Source organism: Oncorhynchus keta, chromosome 3 (assembly GCF_023373465.1).
Source record: "Oncorhynchus keta strain PuntledgeMale-10-30-2019 chromosome 3, Oket_V2, whole genome shotgun sequence".
Lineage (NCBI taxonomy): Eukaryota > Metazoa > Chordata > Actinopteri > Salmoniformes > Salmonidae > Oncorhynchus > Oncorhynchus keta.
In genome coordinates this window covers 15,564,306-15,585,042 of record NC_068423.1, presented here as the reverse complement: position 1 = coordinate 15,585,042, position 20,737 = coordinate 15,564,306, and the positions used below count along the sequence as shown (strand labels likewise).

Sequence of the window (20,737 nt, the reverse complement as noted above, 5' to 3'; positions counted from 1 at the left end):
GAAGCTGTTTTTCAGTCTCTCGGTCCCAGCAATGATGCACCTGTACGGACCCCGCCTTCTGGATGATAGCGGGGTGAACAGGCAGTGGCTCGGGTGGTTGTTGTCCTTGATCTTTATGGCCTTCCTGTGACATTGGGTGGTGCAGGTGACCTGGAGGGCAGGTAGTTTGCCCCAGGTGATGCGTTGTGCAGACCTCACTACCCTCTGGAGAGCCTTACGGTTGTGGGCGGAGCAGTTTCCGTACCAGGCGGTGATACAGCCCGACAGGATGCTCTCGATTGTGCATCTGTAAAAGTTTGTGAGTGCTTTTGGTGACAAGCCGAATTTCTTCTGCCTCCTGAGGTTGAAGAGGAGCTGCTGAGCCTTCTTCAGCACGCTGTCTGTGTGGGTGGACCAATTCAGTTTGTCCGTGATGTGTACGCCGAGGAACTTAAAACTCACTACCCTCTCCACTACTGTTCCGACGATGTGGATAGGTGGGTGCTCCCTCTGCTGTTTGCTGAAGTCCACAGTCATCCCCTTTGTTTTGTTGACATTGAGAGTGAGGTTATTTTCCTGACACCACACTCCAAGGACCCTCACCTCCTCCCTGTCGGCAGTCTCGTCGTTGTTGGTAATCAAGCCTACCACTGTAGTGTCGTCTGCAAAATTGATGATTGAGTCGGAGGCGTGCATGGCCACGCAGTCGTAGGTGAACAGGGAATACAGGAGAGGGCTCAGAACGCACACTTGTAGGGCCCCAGTGTTGAGCATCAGTGGGGTGGAGATGTTACCTACCCTCACCACCTGGGGGCGGCCCGTCAGGAAGTCCAGTACCCAGTTGCACAGGGCGGGGTCGAGACCCAGGGTCTCGAGCTTGATGACGAGTTTGGAGGGTACTATGGTGTTAAATGCTGAGCTGTAGTCAATGAACAGCATTCTCACATAGGTATTCCACTTGTCCAGATGTGATACGGGGAAGTCGTTTAGCTGAGTTACCTTAGCTTTCTTGGGAACGGTAACAATGGTGGCCTTATATGCGCCGTGGAAGTTAGAATAACAATGATCCAGGGTATTACCAGCCCTGGTAGCACAATCGATATGCTGATAGAATTTAGGGAGTCTTGTTTTCAGATTAGCCTTGTTAAAATCCCCAGCTACAATGAATGCATCCTCGGGATATATGTGGTTTCCAGTTTCCATAGAGTCAAATAAAGTTTGTTCAGGGCCGTCGATGTGTCTGCTTGGGAGGGAATATATGCGGCTGTGATTATAATCGAAGAGAATTCTCTTGGTAGATAATGCGGTCGACATTTGATTGTGAGGAATTCTAAGTCAGGTGAACAGAAGGACTTGAGTTCCTGTATGTTGTTATGATCACACCATGTCTCGTTAATCATAAGGCATACCCACCCGCCCCTCTTCTTACCAGAAAGATGCTTGTTTCTGTCGGTGCGATGCGTGAAGAAAGCAGCTGGCTTTACCGACTCCGATAGCGTGTCTCGAGTGAGCCATGTTTCCGTGAAACAAAGAACGTTACAGTCTCTGATGTCTCTCTGGAATGCTACCCTTGCTCGTATTTCATCAACCTTGTTGTCAAGAGGCTGGACATTAGAGAGTAGTGCGCTCGGGAGCGGTGCGCAATGTGCCCGTCTCCAGAGCCTGCCCCTTTTACGGCGTCTTTGTTTTGGTTCGCCGGTAGGGATCCGATCCATTGTCCTGAGTGGTGGGCAAAACACAGGATCCGTTTCAGGAAAGTTGTATTCCTGATCGTAATGATGGCGAGTTGACGTTGCTCTTATATCCAGTAGTTCCTCCCGACTGTATATAATAAAAGATTAAGAAATGTAAGAAATAACACGTAAAAAAAAATAAAATACTGCATAGTTTCCTAGGAACACGAAACGAGGCGGCCATCTCTGTCGGCGCCGGAAGTATTTTTTGGAAAACCATTATTTTGTCTTACTAAGATTTCCTGTCAGGGTCCAGGTCTGACAGAATCTGTGCAGAAGATCTAGGTGCTGCTGTAGGCCCTCCTTGGTTGTTGGGGACAGAATCACCAGATCATCAGCCAACAGACATTTGACTTCAGATTCTAGTAGGGTGAGGCTGGGTGCTGCAGACTGTTCAAGTGCCCTCACCAATATCTACCTACACACACACACAAAAGTTTGGGGTCACATACAAATGTCCTTGTTTTTTTTAAAGAAATGCACATTTTTTTACATTAAAAGAACATCAAATTGATCAGAAATACAAAGTCGATGACTATTGTAGCTGGAAACGGCAGATTTTTTATGAAATATCTACATAAGCATACAGACGCCCATTATCAGCAACCATCACTCCTGTGTTCCAATGACACTGTACTCGCTAATTCAAGTTTATCATTTTAGAAGGCTAATTGATCATTAGAAAACCCATTTGCAATTATGTTTGCACAGCTGAAAACTGTTGATCTGATTAAAGAAGCAATATCTGGAGCATCAGCATTTGTAGGTTCGATTGCAGGCTCAAAATGGCCAGAAACAAAGACCTTTCTTCAACTCGTCAGTCTATTCTTGTTCTGAGAAATGAAGGCTATTACATGTGAGAAATTGCCATACAAGCTCCCTTTACAGAAGAGAGCAAACTGTCTCTTACCAGAATAGAAAGAGGAGTGGGAGGCCCCAGTGAACAACTGAGCAAGAGGACAAGTACATTAGTGTCTAGTTTGAGAAACAGTCCTCAACCGGCAATCGAACCCACAAATGCTGATGCTCCAGATACTCAACTCATCTAAAGGCCAGTTTTATTGCTTCTTTAATCAGAACAACAGTTTTCAGCTGTGCTAACATAATTGCGAAGGGGTTTTCTAATGATCAATTAGTCTTTGGATTAGCTGACACAACGTGCCATTGGAACACAGGAGTGATGGTTGCTGATAATGGGCCTCTGTACACATGTAGATATTCATAAAAATTCTGCCTTTTGAGATACAATAGTCATTTACAACATTAACAATGTCTACACTGATTTCTGATCAATTTTAAGTTGTTTTAATGGACAAAAAATATGCTTTTCTTTGAAAAACGAGGACATTTACAAGTGACCCTAAACCTTTGAACGGTGGTGTATCTTGAAGAGGGTGGGACTTAAGCTGCATCCCTGTCTCAACCCACGACCCTGTGGAAATAAGTGTTTTTTGCCAATTTTAGCCGCACACTTGTTGCTTGTGTGCACTGATGTTATTATGTTGCAAGCTTTTTTTCCCCAACACCACTTTCCATCAATTTGTATAGCATGCCAAATTGATTCAAAAGCTTTTTTTAAATCAACAAAGCACAGGAAGACTTTGCTGTTGTTTGGTTTGTTTGTCAAATAGGGTGTGCTAATTTGATATTTGCTCAGTGCATTGTTTTCACTGAGGAAATGTATGAGTCTGCTGTTAATTCTCCCTCTCCCTGTTCCCCCAAAGTGTCTGCAATTCTCAACCATGGCTGCACAAACAGAATTAAACACCATGCCTATTGGCCACAGTATGAAAAAGCTGCTGAGACAGATAGGCAAGCAGACCTGCCATCACCCCTGCTGTCGTTCCAAGTGACCCGGCCCTTTGATGGAGTCAGATGGGAGAGCTCATTACGTCCTTTAGGGGTGGACAGGGAAGTAAGCACTGCCTGCTGTGTTAAAACAGGCTGATTAATTCAGGTCACAGTTTAGTAATGAGGTCAGTTTTACCATTTCATGAAATTAATCAAGCCTATCTAGCCTCCACAAACAAACCTGTTGAAATATCCCTATTATGTTACAGGCTATCCAAGCAACACCTCATCTCAGGGTATCCCCATCACAATAATTAGCACTATAGTCAACCTACTCCTCTCACAAATCACATTCTCTCTTGTTAAGATTGTCTTCTGAAAACGGCCAATTCTTACTGAGGGTTCTGTAACCACGGTAACCCGCTGTGTCCCTCTGAGGTTGTGGCTGGAACCGGGCCCATCCGTAGCTCTGCTGAGGGCCTGCCTCCTCACCAGGAGTCCTGCAAAGCTGAGAGCCTTGGTATTTCAGAACATATGGCTGCTTGTTATAGACCTAATGGCCACACCTGCACTGCATGACATTATACTAGGGCCCACAGGAGTGATGTTTACATTTCATTTTTAATATGACAACTAGGCTAACAAAGCAAGTTATGCGTTTTTCATTCAGATGTTACTTATTCATCTTTATCTTTAGGTTCCGTGGTTGCCAACCTTGGGTTATTTACTCCTGCTAATTTAATATTTAATTGTTTTTGTGTGTACACATTTTACTTCAAACTGAATGTAGCTTATCAAGTCTAGATTGTAGATATCCTGAAATCCTATCCCGAAAATGCTAACCTGGACAATTAAACCAACTTCATCAACCTGCTTCAATATCCCAGAGCTACTCACTGATATTCTTAGGAGGTTTCCAAAAGATGCGGACACCCATTACTTTGTCGTTGCCAGAGGATGTCAGAAGACGCCGGAAAGGGAAGCGAGCAGGTCGTAACTCCCGGGACATTCAAACTATTGTTGGAAATAAACTCTCCTCTGAGTGCCCATGAACTTTAAACAATGCACTCCAGCAAAACTTAATTCACATCCAGACCACCACCCACAAGAACCCAGGACAATTTACCGAGCTAAAAGCCATCCGTCATGAAAGATATTTTATTATAACCAGACTGACTGCTCATCTTAAAAAAGAAAACCCAAAACAGTGGCACAGACAAACAGGTGGCTGGAATGAAAAAAGGACCCCCTCTGAATTCCCCTCCCAGTGGAAAGAAGCCACAGTCCTGCCCATCCCCAAGACAAGCTATGGCCATTATCCCGGACACCACAACCACCAAAATTGCTGAGAACGTCGCTGCCACCTGGATGAAAGAAGACATAACACCCAACATAGACCACAGACAGTTTGGAAGCTGACAAGAAAGATCATCTTCCCACGCACTCGTTACCCTCCTGGGCTGTTTATACAAGCAATCAGACATCCCATCACCCATAACCACCCTCATCACCACTGACTTTTCCAAAGGCATTTGACAATTTATTTATTTTTAAAATCGACCACACCGTAACCATTGAATGCCTAATCCAACTGGGTGTCAGACCTGCCCTCAAAGCAGCCAACAACAGGTACGCTACCAAGACAGTCTCTCAGACTGGCGAGCAGTGTGGCTCAAGGAACGCCCCTCTCATCTTCCTTGCGGTCATAGACAGATGTAGATGTTGACAATAGGTGTCAATATGTTGACGATCTAAACCTGGTCTACACGTGTACAACAGGAAACATCAGCACACAGCAGCAGGCCCTGAAAAACTTTGACACGTGGGTTCATGTAAGCAGAATGTTACTGAATCCTGCCTCTCCGGATCGAGGGCCAGAATCACAAAGTGTGTGATAGTGTGAATATTTTAGGGGTAATTGTACAGGAGGACTTGCAATGGGGCGAGCAGGTTGTTACTATGGTAACCAAGCTCAACATAAAACTTCTCCTCCACTACCTTAAAAAAGGTTTGATTTGTCACAGGAAGACCAGATGAGCATTTCCACAGGCAACATACGCCCCACCCTGGAGAATCCCGCTCCAGCATGGCACAGCTCACTGACCCAGGCCCAGTCTGATGACCTGGAGCATATTCAAAAGAGAGCATGCCGCACCATCCTAGGAGAATAATCCAGTTATATTGAGGCACTTCAGACCCTGTCCCGACCCTGGCTTCATGAAAGACCAGACACAACTCTGCATCGACTTCGCTGTCAGCTTCAGAGACTGGCTGCCCCCCTGACTCGAACCAAAGCGACAGGCAAGAACATCGCAGCCAAAACAAACTGACCATAACAAAGTGTAGAACTGAACAGTACATGAAGTCAACAATCCCACATTTCTGCTCATTGATTAATGAGTCACTTTAAGACTACAGGACATGATCGATGTACATTTTTTTTTTACTCTTAATTTTTTTATGTGTTGCTCTTATCCATTAAATAGGTTGTATGCTCATGGATTACAGTTTGTATTGAATGCTATTAGTGTAAAAAATGATGTAAAAAAAAAAAAAGTTGGTTAAGATCTCAATTTTCCTTTCAAATAAATGACCAGATAATGTGTTGCAAGAGAAAGGAGAAGCTTTCAGTGGTCTCTAGGTGTAGTCATGGGTATTCATCAAACGCTGGGGTATAAATATTCTGAAAGTCAACACTGACGGTGATCAACAGGGTACTATCGTAAATACGGGCAACAATGACTTGGCCTAAACATTCTGACCATTCATTTTCAGAAGAGACAGGCACCCGAGAGACGGCAAACATGGAAGATGTCATCTGTTTGAGGGGCTGAACATGTTGGCATTGTTACACTCAGCCCTTGCTGTGGATGGGAACTAATGTCATCTCCCATGATGCAACACTCCCATTGTGAGGGGCAAAATCCTGTGACCTGATTTGTAACTTGTGCACAGCTGTGGTTGCCATGGATACCACTAGACATGGGGTAATTAGTGTGCTTATTACACAGGTGTGATAAGAAGCTAACATCATAGAAACTCCAGTCAACCCAGCTACCTGGCTGGATAGCTTAATCAAGTCTAGAAGGATGTTCTTTTAGAGAGGAGAGGTGTGCAGAGGTGAGCAGATGTGCAATACACAAAATAGCCTGAGAATAAGATGCAGGCCTAGCTATTGTTTGACCAGGTCCAGTTAAGTCAGTAGCATCTCCCTGACAAAGAGCTTGCCTTCAGATACTGAGATACTGTGCCTGGTCCTATGACACTTAATCCTGCAACAGCTTGCTCCACCGTCACCTGACGTTTGTTTCCCCTTATCCTAGAGACGCTGCCGGCACGCAAAAGACCGGGACTAGGGAAACTGTAGCTTTGATAGGGGAGAGAAAGCGAGAGAGATAGATGCAGAGAGTTCCAGGAACAGGGCAGTGCTTATCACCAGGTTGAAGGGGTTCAGCAAGGGGTTGACAGACTCGGGCGATGCTGCTGCTAGGCTAGCACTGCCTTCTCTGGTGTTCTGCTCTTCCCTCTCTCATTCAGGGCCCAGTGTTTGCTTAGGAGCCAGTAAAAGTGACACCAGCAGCTGTCCAAACAACCCGGCCCGACCCCCAATGGGGGCACCCTGGCCCCCCGCCAAGACCCCACATCTCCCCCTCCCCATTTCTACACTGCTCTGTCCTCCCACTGTCCACACTGGGGAAACTAGAGGAGATGAGGAGGAGCAGGTAGAGGAGGTCGAGAAAAAGGAGGAGCAGCAGGAGGGGCAAGGAGAATATGGTGAGGACCACTGTAGTGATTTGTGATTATGTCTAATCATTGTGGAAGAATGTGGGGTGTTAGGATGTAGTTCAACAAATGGCATACTTTAAGTTCAGCTTACTTCAATTGACCACCAACTGCATCCTACTTACATTTTTGATAAATTGATCAGTGGTACTCCCACTGAGCTAGTGCAGAACGGAAACCACTGTATTTAACAGTATCAAGTAACCTAATTTCCCATCTAAATGGGAGCATCCACTGCCATGTAAAAAATAGGTTGTTGTGACTTGGTGAAGCAGAAAACCTGTAATTGCCTGAGTGATTACACTTAAATGGGCTTCAAACCACTCTCTCACGGCACTACTGTCTGGAATGACCAGGCCAGCAAATTGTGGCTTATAACTTACCCTCTCTCCCTCCATCCCTTATCCTGTACTGCCTATACCACATTTCCAACAGAGTGCTATGTATGTGTGAAGAAATATCCTCTCCGGGAGGCTGCAGCAGGACTCACCAGAGAAGGCATCATGAGGTCAGCCAGGAACACGAAGGCCGCTCCCAGGGCGAAGCCCACCGCCACGGGGACAAAAGCAAACGAGCCGTACTTCCCCGAATCCTCCGCCATGTCTATGGCCGGAGCCAGCAACGACCAATAGGACGCCGCCAACATCACCTGAGGGAGAAGCAAAAAGGAAGTCACAGTTAATGGGAATTATTATCTGCTGTGTTCAGTGAGTCAGCCTTCAACTCCGAGTGGGGACGTTCAGTTGGCGTCAAAACACCCCAGTGTTCACCAAAACATTAAGACGATAGAAAAAGTCCTTGGAGGATCTCACTCTTTTGGAACGGGGATGTTGTGGAATGATAAAGGTGACCGCATTCCCTCAGAAACATTTGGAATGAGGGCATGAATTGAATGCAGTAACACAAATAACGAAAGGGGGCAGAGGGCAAAAAATAAACACCGCCTTCAAAATTGAAAAAAGGCCTGAAGAAATCTTGCTAAAGAGATAAGACTCTCCAAGTCTGCAACTGTGACTCAGTGGACAGTTTCCTTTGAGGTGTGAATTTTGAGTGGACAGTAACTGGAAGGGAAGCACAATTCTCCTAGACTTCGTCACTGGAGATGTCTCAGTTTACCCATGGAAGATTTGATTTCACACACACACACACACACACACACACACACACACACACACACCCAGCCTACCCACCCAATAGTCGTCTGGAATACGTCACACACACCTATATGCCCTGGCACTTTCCACAGTACACAGGGGTGGATGATTGAATAATGCATACACGTCTGGGGTTTCGGTCCTCGCTCCTCCTGAGCCATCGGGGAGTGTGAGTGTGTACACCGTACTGTTCAGTTCAAAGGGAACCTCCACAAAAGCCGCCAGCCTCAGAGCATCCAACACACTACTTCCCAATAGCTTGATCAAAGACTCATTAATTCAACCTTCCACTAGGGCACAGCAGAGGAATAATGAGAAGCAAAGCCCACAGAGAGGAGTGTGTGTTGAGTTTCGGTCTCACCGATGGCCTTGTCCCAGCTCCTCTGGGAACAAGAAATAATAGCATTGGATAGCACCCATGGCAAAAACAGGATTGGTCACCAGCCGACTCACTTCAGGCAACGGATTAAGACCTAATTCGGAGTCATCGATACGACTTGTTTGTTCATAGTGCCACCGGTACCGGCAGTGGGCTCAAATAATGTCCCTATTTAAAGACTGTTCGCAGGCAAGGACATTGCAGTGGTCCTATAAAAACACACATCCCATCATGCACTTCTCTGCCTAATGAGGTGAGGCTTATAGGTCGATTAGAGGTTTGTGATCATGTTAATTACCCTCAAACTGGAACAATTATCATATACATACTAAAACACGACACAGCTGCACTAGTGAGAAAAGGCAAAGCAATCCCTTGTATGGAGCTCACTAATGTTCTGACTGCACATGTACAATATGGTGAAGGCTGACAAACAACCATAGTATGATTCATATCATCTGACTTCATGCACCCCACTAGCTGCTACCAAAATAACTCACTTAGTATTGTCATTCCATGCGCATTGCCCTTCTTACGCATTTAGACAGTGAAGCTACCATTTTACATGTGTCTCTTCACTCCAGCATTTTTGAATTTGAGATCAAATGTTTCATATGAAGCGACAGTTTAGAATGTCACTTTTAGGGTATTTCATACATTTATTTTTTACAGTTTAGAAATGTACTTGAAATATCTAGTCCCCCTCATTTTGGGGCGGCAGGTAGCCTAGTGGTTAGAGCGTTGGGCCAGTAATATAAAGTTTGCTGGATCGAATCCCAGAGGTGACAAGGTAAAAATCTGTCGTTCTGCCCCTGAACAAGACAGTTAACCCTTTATTCCCCGGTAGGCAGTCATTGTAAATAAGAATTTGTTCTTAACTGACTTTCCTAGTTGAATAAAAAGGTATAAAAAAAAATTATAATGTCATAAGTATTTGGACAATATTCAAGTAGTCAAAAGTGGGAGGTATTTGATCCCATATTCCTAACACCCAATGACTACATCAAGCTAGTAACTCTACACACTAGCTGGATGCATTTGCGGAGGGGGATAATTTAAGAGTTTTTGAAGAGGTAGTGTTTCAGGTGCATTCGGGAAGATGGGCAGGGACTCTGCTATTCTAGCTTCAGGGGGAAGCTGGTTCCACCATTTGGGTGGCAGGACTGAGAAGAGCTTGAACTGGACTGAGTGGGAGGTTCAAGAGAAGGTGGCAGAACGTAGTGCTCGGGTTGGGGTGTAGGGATTGAGCAAAGCCTGAAGGTAGGGAGGGGCAGTTCCTCTTGCTGTTCCGTAGGTAATCACCATGGTCTTGTAGTGGATGCGAGCTTCGACTGGAAGTCAGTGTGCGGAGGAGCGTGGTGACATGGGAGAACTTGGGAAGGTTGGACACCAGGCAGGCTGCAGAGTTCTGGATAAGTTGCAGTGGTTTGATGACACAAGCGGGGAGCCCAGCCAAAAGTGAGTTGCAGTAGTCTAGACGGGAGATGACAAGTGCCCAGATGAGGACGTGCGCCACTTCCTGTGTGAGGTAGAGTCGTACTCTACGGATGTTGTAGAGCATGAACCTCATTGCTTTGATGTTGCAGAGAACTACAGGGTGTTGTCCAGGGTCACGCCAAGGTTCTTTGTACTCTGGGAGGGCGACACTGTAGAGTTGTCAAACTTGATGAAGAGGTTTTTGAGCGGGCAGGCCATCCCCGGGATGAAGAGCATCTCTGTCTTGTCGATGTTGAGCTTGAGGTGGTGGGTCGACATCCAAACTGAGATATCTTAACTAACAAAAGTGGCCACATCTCTCACAAAATCGGATCAAAAATTAAATTACGGATAATTATAAAGGGAGCAGGAGAATTTAAAAATTGGCTACAATAATTACAAGGACTTTTCAAGCAACAAATTGAGGATTTTCTAGGTAGGCTATTCCAGTACTCCAAATTCAAGTTGAGGTAGGCTACTTCAAGCCCCTTGTATTGTTTAAAACTGCAGGACTAACATGGAAAACAAAATGCATGTTATTTAATTACCAGATCATGTTGTGATTAAGCCCACTAGGCTATGTATGCTGAACAAAAATATAAACACAACATAAAGATTTAGTTACAGTCCATAAGGAAATCAGTCAATTTAAATTAATTAATTAGGCCCTAATATATGGATTTTGCATAGAGTTGATCAGGCTGCTGATTGTGGCCTCAGGAATGTTGTCCCACTCTTCAATGGCTGTGCGAAGTTGCTGAATATTGTCGGGAACTGGAACACGCGGTCGTACACCTCGATCCAGAGAATCTCAAACATGCTTAATGGGTGAGATGTGTGGTGAGTATGCAGGCCATGGAAGAACTGGGACAGTTTCAGCTTCCAGGAATTCTGTACAGATCCTTACAACATGCGGCCGTGCAATATCGTGCTGAAACGAGACGGCGGCTGATAAATGCCACGACAATGGGCCTCAGGATTTCATCCCGGTATCTCTGTGCATACAAATTGCCATCGATAAAATGCAATTGTGTTCGTTGTCCATAGCTTATGTCAGCCCATACCATAACCCTACCACCACGGGGTACTCTGTTCACAACGTTGACATAAAATCAAATTGTATTAGCCCCATGTGCCAAATACAACCTAACATTTAAGTGTTTATTTACAAGCCCCTAACCAACATTGAGTTGTAAAAAAAATATGAATAAAAATAAAAGTAACAAGTAGTTAAAGAGCAGCAGTAGAATAACAATAGCGAGACTATATACAGGGGGTAACGGTCCAGAGTCAATGTGCGGGGGTTAGTCGAGGTAGAGTTATTAAAGTGACTATACATAGATAAAGACAGTATCAGCGGCGTAAAGGAAATGCCATTTAGTCTGGGTAGCCATTTAACTAGATCTTCAGGAGTTTTATGGCTTGGGGTAGAGGCTGTTCAGAAGTCTCTTGGACCTAGACTTGGCACTCCAGTACCACTTGCCGTGCGGTAGCAGAGAGAACAGTCAATTGACCATTTTTAGGGCCTTCCTCTGACACCGCCTGGTATAGAGGTCCTATATGGCTGGAAGTTTGGCCCCAATAGTGTACTGGGCAGGACGCACTACCCTCTGTAATGCCTTGCGGTCGGAGGCCGAGCAGTTGCAATACCAGGCAGTGACGCAATCATGCTCTCAATGGTGGAGCTGTCAAACCTTTTGAGGATCTGAGGACCCATGCAAAATCATTTCAGTCTCCTGATGGGGAATAGGTTTTGTAGTGCCCTCTTCACAACCTTCTTGGTGTGCTTGGACCATGTTAGTTTGCTGGTGATGTGGACACCAAGGAACTTGAAGCTCTCAACCTGCTCCACTACAGCCCCGTCGATGAGAATGGGGGCGTGTTCGGTCCTCCTCTTCCTGAGGTCCACAATCATCTCCATTGTCTTGATCACGTTGTTGTCCTGGCACCACATGGCCAGGTCTCTTACCTCCTCCCTATAGGCTGTTGGTGATCAGGCCTACAACGGTTGTGTTGGTAGTTTATGATGCAGTGCATCTTGTCATCTACTGTACCAGATTTATAGATCCAGGATTCTTACAAGGTTCAATGTCTAATTGAACTAATTAATGCATAATATGTGGTCCTTCTGTAGCTCAGTTGGTAGAGCATGGCGCTTGTAACGCCAGGGTAGTGGGTTCGATCCCCGGGACCACCCATTTGTAGAATGTATGCACACATGACTGTAAGTCGCTTTGGATAAAAGCGTCTGCTAAATGGCATATATTATTATATATATTATTATATATATTGGTAAAAAGGCAACTAACACAGGCATAAATGCAACGACAGAAAAGTAATGTTTTGTCACACGATTTTTGACAAATCCGTTAAGACACCAACCATAAGAAAGGGTTAAACATATGTTTTCAATAAAATCGGGAATTTTCTTGAATATATCTAAACTCGTAAAAATCCAAATAACTTCACAGATCTATATTGTAAAGGGTTTAAACACTGTTTCCCATGCTTGTTCAATGAACCATAAACAATTAATGAACATGCACCTGTGGAGCAGTCGTTAAGACACTAAGAGCTTACAGACGGTAGGCAATTAAGGTCACAGTTATGAAAAAATAGGACACTAAAGAGGCCTTTCTATTGACTCTGAAAAACACCAAAAGAAAGATGACCAGGGTCCCTGATCATCTGCGTGAATGTGCCTTAGGCATGCTGCAAGGAGGCATGAGGACTGCAGATATGGCCAGGGCAATAAATTGCAATGTCCGTACTGTGACATTCCTAAGACAGCGCTACAGGGAGACAGGACGGACAGCTGATGGTCCTCGCAATAGCAAACCACGTGTAACACCTGCACAGGATCGGTACATCCAAACATCATACTTGCGGGACAGGTACAGGATGGCAACAACTGCCCGAGTTACACCAGGAATGCATAATCCCTCCATCAGTGCTCAGACTGTCGCAATAAGATGAGAGAGACTGGATTGAGGGCGTGTAGGCCTGTTGTAAGGCAGGTCCTCGCCAGACATAACAACAACGTCGCCTATGGGCACAAACCCACAGTCTCTGGAAAAGACCGGACTAGCAAAAAGTGCCCTTCACTGATGAGTCGCGGTTGTCTCACCAGGGGTGACGGTCGGATTCACGTTTATCGTCGAAGGAAAGAGCGTTACACCAAGGCCTGTACTCTGGAGCGGGATCGATTTGGAGGTGGAGCATCCTTCATGGTCTGGGGCGGTGTGTCACAGCATCATCGAACTGAGCTTGTTGTCATTGCAGGCAATCTCAACGCTGTGCGTTACAGGGAAGACATTCTCCTCCCTCATGTGGTACCCTCCCTGCAGGCTCATCCTGACATGACCCTCCAGCATGACAATGCCACCAGCCATACTGCTCGTTCTGTGCGCTATTTCCTGCAAGACAGGAATGTCAGTGTTCTGCCATGGCCAGCAAAGAGCCCGGATCTCAATCCCATTGAGCACATCTGGGACCTGTTGGATCGAAGGGTGAGGACTACGGCCATTCCCCCCAGAACTGTCCGGGAACTTGCAGGTGCCTTGGTGGAAGAGTGGGGTAACATCTCACAGCAAGAACTGGCAAATCTGGTACTGTAGATGAGAAGATTCACTGCAGTACTTAATGCAGCTGGTGGCAACACCAGATACTGACTGTTACATTTGATTTTGACCTCCCCTTTGTTCAGGGACACATTATTCTATTTATGTTAGTCACATGTCTGTGGAACTTGTTCAGGTTATGTCTCAGTTGTTGAATCTTGTTATGTTCATACAAATATGAACACATGTTAAGTTTGCTGAAAATAAAACGCAGTTGACAGTGAGATGACGTTTCTTCTTTTGCTGAGTTTATATTCCCCACTTATATCTTAATGCAATGATATTTAAAAAATGTGCAACAGATCAACAGATGTAACAAGTTGTCCAGTGTAGGAAGTCCTCACTGCTACACTAGTTTATAGAAAGACCCATACGTGTAGATTACTACACTGTAAACTGTAAAAAGCCACAAAAAAAAATCACTTTTAGTGTAACCTAACTGAAACCATAGTTAAGTGTTTGTGGACACCGCCCCCCAAAAAAAATCAAAAGCGATTTTTATTCATCATGGTTTAAAAATTGCAGATTGGGCCTCCCGGGTGGCGCAGTGGTTAAGGGCGCTGTACTGCAGCGCCAGCTGTGCAATTAGAGGCCCTGGGTTCGCGCCCAGGCTCTGTCGTAACCGGCCGCGACTGGGAGGTCCGTGGGGCGACGCACAATTGGCCTAGCGTCGCCCGGGTTAGGGAGGGCTTGGTCGGTAGGGGTGTCCTTGTCTCATCGCGCACCAGCGACTCCTGTGGCGGGCTGGGCGCAGTGTGCCCTAGCCAAGGCGGCCAGGTGCACGGTGTTTCCTCCGGCGCATTGGTGCGGCTGGCTTCCGGGTTGGATGCGCACTGTGTTAAGAAGCAGTGCGGCTTGGTTGGGTTGTGTATCGGAGGACGCATGACTTTCAACCTTCGTCTCTCCCAAGCCCGTACGGGAGTTGTAGCGATGAGACAAGATAGTAGCTACTATTATAGTAGCTAACAATTGGATACCACGAAATTGGGGAGGAAAAAGGGGTAAAAAAATATTTTTTTTTTTAAATAAAAAAAATAAAAAAACAAAAATGCAGATTGAGTAAAAAAAATACATAATTATTGGATTGGAAGGACCAAACAACACAGTTCATTACAAAGGGGAAAGAATCTCAAACATAGCCAGCGATAGTATCTGGTCATAACGGGAAGAACATATTCACTGACTAATACTTCCAATAATGGGCTGAAAATAACCGAATGAGTATCAAATAAATAAGATGGCCTTGGTTACATGGCCACAGAGATGACAATAGTGTCTGCACAAAGAGACTTATTTCTGTCGTTTCAATTAACCCACTGTGGCCTCCCCTGAACTCAGTTGCCAATGAACTACCTCTGTGCTCCATCCAGAGAGCACCAACCCCAACCTGAACCCTGCTAAAAAGGTGTGAGATTGGGTTGGTCACACCTTATTTGAATGACAGTCTTCAGTGTTGTTTCTAAACCACATGATCTTAGGTGAACTCAACTAGATGAACACTTGTAGACTGTCACACTCAATGCCAACGCTCTTTAACCACCCTAAAGACTTACTCTAATCAGACCTCTCCCTCATATAGAGGTAGTCTAATAACCTAATTTAAGAGTTTGGGCTGTAGGTCATAATTCATCTTATTAACGGATGTGCAATGTGTTAACTTGAACAGGCTGGGGCTGCGAGCTATTGGCTGGGTTTGTCTGACATCTGCATATTTATCCAATTATTACGCTCGTTTTTTTTTCTCCAAATGGAGCCACCAGGTTTAAAGTTAACTTCTCGGAGACAAAAAGCCTTGATTTGTTATTGATGACAGCCATTATTCCATCAACGGCTGGATGCGAGAGGCAAGCTTCAACAGGCAGCTCCGTCAGTCAGTCTGTCCGGGGGAGTGATTAGTTCTTCACAATATAGAGCTGGTTTTTTTGTGTTACCCTGACTTCCTTCCTGCTGCATCAATTATTTAGATAACTTGTCTCGCTCTCAGGTTTTGGGGACTGAAAAAGTGAACACTGAGGCTTTTCGTTGACAACTACCATTATCAGCAACAGAGGCTCCACTGGCAATAGCAGAGTAACCTGTAATTATGACTTGCCCAGGCATTTTTCCTCACCCTGGGTGGAGGAAAGAGTGCACATCTCCACAGTATATCTGGGGTCAATTATATAACTCACCTAAGGTTTTCAAATCAAATCAAATTTAAATTTGTCACATACACATGGTTAGCAGATGTTAATGCGAGTGTAGCGGAATGCTTGTGCTTCTAGTTCTGACAATGCAGTAATAACCAACAATTAATCTAACTAACAATTCCAAAACTACTGTCTTATACACAGTGTAAGGGGATAAAGAATATGTACATAAAGATATATGAATTAGTGATGGTACAGAGCAGCATAGGCAAGATACAGTGGACGGTATCGAGTACAGTATATCCATATGAGAAGAGTATGTAAACAAAGTGGCATAGTTAAAGTGGCTAGTGATACATGTATTACATAAGGATGCAGTCGATGATAGAGTACAGTATATACGTATGCATATGAGATTAATAATGTAGGGTATGTAACATTATATTAGGTAGCATTGTTTAAAGTGGCTAGTGATATATTTTACATCATTTCCCATCAATTCCCATTATTAAAGTGGCTGGAGTTGAGTCAGTGTCAGTGTGTTGGCAGCAGCCACTCAATGTTAGTGATGGCTGTTTAACAGTCTGATGACCTTGAGATAGAAGCTGTTTTTCAGTCTCTCGGTCCCAGCTTTGATGCACCTGTACTGACCTCGCCTTCTAGATGATAGCGGGGTGAACAGGCAGTGGTTCGGGTGGTTGATGTCCTTGATGATCTTTATGGCCTTCCTGTAACATCGGGTGGTGTAGGTGTCCTGGAGGGCAGGTAGTTTGCCCCCGGTGATGCGTTGTGCAGACTTCACTACCCTCTGGAGAGCCTTACGGTTGTGGGCGGAGCAGTTGCCGTACCAGGCGGTGATACAGCCCACCAGGATGCTGTCGATTGTGCATCTGTAGAAGTTTGTGAGTGCTTTTGGTGACAAGCCGAATTTCTTCAGCCTCCTGAGGTTGAAGAGGCGCTGATGCGCCTTCTTCACGATGCTGTCTGTGTGAGTGGACCAATTCAGTTTGTGATTTGTATGCCGAGGAACTTAAAACCTGCTACCCTCTCCACTACTGTTCCATCGATGTGGATAGGGGGGTGTTCCCTCTGCCGTTTCCTGAAGTCAATAATCATCTCCTTAGTTTTGTTGACGTTGAGTGTGAGGTTATTTTCCTGACACCACACTCCGAGGGCCCTCACCTCCTCCCTGTAGGCCGTCTCGTCGTTGTTGGTAATCAAGCCTACCACTGTTGTGTCGTCCGCAAACTTGATGATTGAGTTGGAGGCGTGCGTGGCCACGCAGTCGTGGGTGAACAGGGAATACAGGAGAGGGCTCAGAACGCACCATTGTGGGGCCCCAGTGTTGAGGATCAGCGGGGTGGAGATGTTGCCTACCCTCACCACCTGTGGGTGGCCCGTCAGGAAGTCCAGTACCCAGTTGCACAGGGCGGGGTCGAAACCCAGGGTCTCGAGCTTGATGACGAGCTTGGAGGGTACTATGGTGTTGAATGCCGAGCTGTAGTCGATGAACAGCATTCTCACATAGGTATTCCTCTTGTCCAGGTGGGTTAGGGCAGTGTGCAGTGTGGTTGAGATTGCATCGTCTGTGGACCTATTTGGGCGGTAAGCAAATTGGAGTGGGTCTAGGGTGTCAGGTAGGGTGGAGGTGATATGGTCCTTGACTAGTCTCTCAAAGCACTTCATGATGACGGAAGTGAGTGCTATGGGGCGGTAGTCGTTTAGCTCAGTTACCTTGGCTTTCTTGGGAACAGGAACAATGGTGGCCCTCTTGAAGCATGTGGGAACAGCAGACTGGTATAGGGATTGATTGAATATGTCCATAAACACACCGGCCAGCTGGTCTGCGCATGCTCTGAGGGCATAGGCTGGGGATGCCGTCTGGGCCTGCAGCCTTGCGAGGGTTAACACGTTTAAATGTTTTACTCACCTCGGCTGCAGTGAAGGAGAGTCCGCATGTTTTCGTTGCAGGCCCTGTCAGTGGCACTGTATTGTCTTCAAAGCGGGCAAAAAAGTTATTTAGTCTGCCTGGGAGCAAGACATCCTGGTCCGTGACTGGGCTGGTTTTCTTCTTGTAGTCCGTGATTGACTGTAGACCCTGCCACATACCTCGTGTCTGAGCCGTTGAATTGAGATTCTACTTTGTCTCTATACTGGCGCTTAGCTTGTTTGATAGCCTTGCGGAGGGAATAGCTGCACTGTTTGTATTCGGTCATGTTACCAGTCACCTTGCCCTGATTAAAAGCAGTGGTTCGCGCTTTCAGTTTCACGCGAATGCTGCCATCAATCCACGGTTTCTGGTTAGGGAATGTTTTAATCGTTGCTATGGGAACGACATCTTCAACGCACGTTCTAATGAACTCGCACACCAAATCAGCGTATTCGTCAATGTTGTTATCTGATGCAATACGAAACATATCCCAGTCCACGTGATGGAAGCAGTCTTGGAGTGTGGAATCAGCTTGGTCGGACCAGCGTTGGACAGACCTCAGCGTGGGAGCTTCTTGTTTTAGTTTCTGTCTGTAGGCAGGGATCAACAAAATGGAGTCGTGGTCAGCTTTTCCGAAAGGAGGGCGGGGCAGGGCCTTATATGCGTCGCGGAAGTTAGAGTGACAATGATCCAATGTTTTTCCAGCCCTGGTTGCGCAATCGATATGCTGATACAATTTAGGGAGTCTTGTTTTCAGATTAGCTTTGTTAAAATCCCCAGCTACAATGAATGCAGCCTCAGGATGTATGGATTCCAGTTTGCAAAGAGTCAAATAAAGTTCGTTCAGAGCCATCGATGTGTCTGCTTGGGGGGGGATATATACGGCTGTGATTATAATCGAAGAGAATTCTCTTGGTAGATAATGCGGTCGACATTTGATTGTGAGGAATTCTAAAATCAGGTGAACAGAAGGATTTGAGTTCCTGTATGTTTCTTTGATCACACCACGTCTCGTTAGCCATAAGGCATATGCCCCCGCCCCTCTTCTTACCAGAAAGATGTTAGTTTCTGTCGGCGCGATGCGTGAAGTAACCCGCTGGCTGCACCGCCTCCGATAGCGTCTCTCCAGTGAGCCATGTTTCCGTGAAGCAAAGAACGTTAGTCTCTGATGTCCCTCTGGAATGCTACCCTTGCTCAGATTTCGCCAACCTTGTTGTCAAGAGACTGGACATTGGCGAGAAGAATGCTAGGGAGTGGTGCACGATGTGCCCGTCTCCGGAGTCTGACCAGAAGACCGCCTCGTTTCCCTCTTTTACGGAGTAATTTTTTTTTTGGGGGGGGGGTCCATTCCGTTGTCCTGGTTGAACGGCAGAACACAGGATCCGCGTCACGAAAATCATATTCTTGGTCATACTGATGGTGAGTTGACGCTGATCTTATATTCAGTAGTTATCTCGGCTGTATGTAATGAAACCTAAGATGACCAGGGGTACTAATGTAAGAAATAACACGTAAAAAAAACAAAAAACTGCATAGGAACGCGAAGCAAGGCGGCCATCTCTGTCGGCGCCGGAAGTTCTAGGTTTTAGGGACTGAACAATGAACGCGCTCTTCCTCATTGCCTTTCATCAAAGGGGCTCCACTAACTATGATGACAAAGTCACCTGGTTGAACAAATCGATATTTTCGCAATTATTATTTCAAAGTGATATTCTTCCTCACCCTGGGTGGAGGATAAATGGGGTCAATTATATGTATAAATCTGGGGTCAATTGCGCAGTCAGTTACACCACACAGCAAAGAGATCTCCTTGTCATGGAGGTCTTGGCAAGAAATAGATGATTGGGTTGGAGTCACCTGTTGCTCAAGGACAGAAAGTAGTCTGAAGTGTGTAGCGGCATAAATCAGTCCCCTATTGGTAATATGGCACTGGTCTTCCTGGGTCGGACATCTCGGAGGAAAATTGGCAATTCCACTTAAGCGTTTGGCTGCTAATTACAGTGTCTTAGACTTGGTCTGGGGTCCGGAGACTAGGGAGACGTAGGCTGTATTAATTTCCCCCAAGAGATCTCGCGGCCTTATGGCTTACACAAAAAAAGCCATCCGAGAAATTGAGCTGCGACAGTGGACTCCTCTAGATTTTGAAGCATGGGTGACCTTCCTGTACGATCCGGAGCCGAGCGTCATTTCTCTCTCAGCCTAAGGTCTCAACAAGCATCAGGTATCAAGGTGAGAATAATGGATTCTAGTTTGAGGTTTGATACACTGATAGTGTTGCTATGAAAATAGCCAGTGACAATGCCTATGATCAAACCTATCACGAAGATATCATTCTCTTTGAACAAACACTTAGTGTTGTATGACTGAGCTGCACATAGCTTGGTTGCCACGTAGATCGCACTTCAGAGGGCATGATACAGTGCCGTGAAAAAGATCTCTACTTTTGCATATTTTGATACTAAATGTTATCAGATCTTTACCAAAACTTAATATTAGATAAAGGGAGCCTGAGTAAACAAATAAAACAACAATTAAACTTGTTTCATTTATTTCAGAAACAAAGTTATGCAACACCCAAAGCCCCTGTGTGAAAAAGTAATTGCCCCCTTACACTCAATAACTGGTTGTGCCACCATTAGCTGCAATGACTCCAACCAAACGCTTCCTGTAGTTGTTTATTAGTCTCACGTCACTGTGGAGGAATTTTGGCCCACTCTTCCATGCAAAACTGCAGTAACTCCACGGCATTTATGGGTTTTCAAG

At 45.5% G+C, this 20,737-nt stretch overlaps 1 protein-coding gene across 3 annotated transcripts in view; it reads right to left on the bottom strand.

The window, feature by feature from the left end:
- LOC118363370 (zinc transporter ZIP11-like) overlaps positions 1-20,737 on the bottom strand; it is a 138,939-nt gene that overhangs the window by 105,685 nt on the left and 12,517 nt on the right. For all 3 annotated transcript variants that reach the window (XM_052490893.1, XM_052490888.1, XM_052490892.1), the window contains exon 4: positions 7,777-7,935. In XM_052490893.1, coding sequence (XP_052346853.1) covers positions 7,777-7,935 — 159 coding nt within the window. The remainder of the gene's footprint in view (positions 1-7,776; positions 7,936-20,737) is intronic.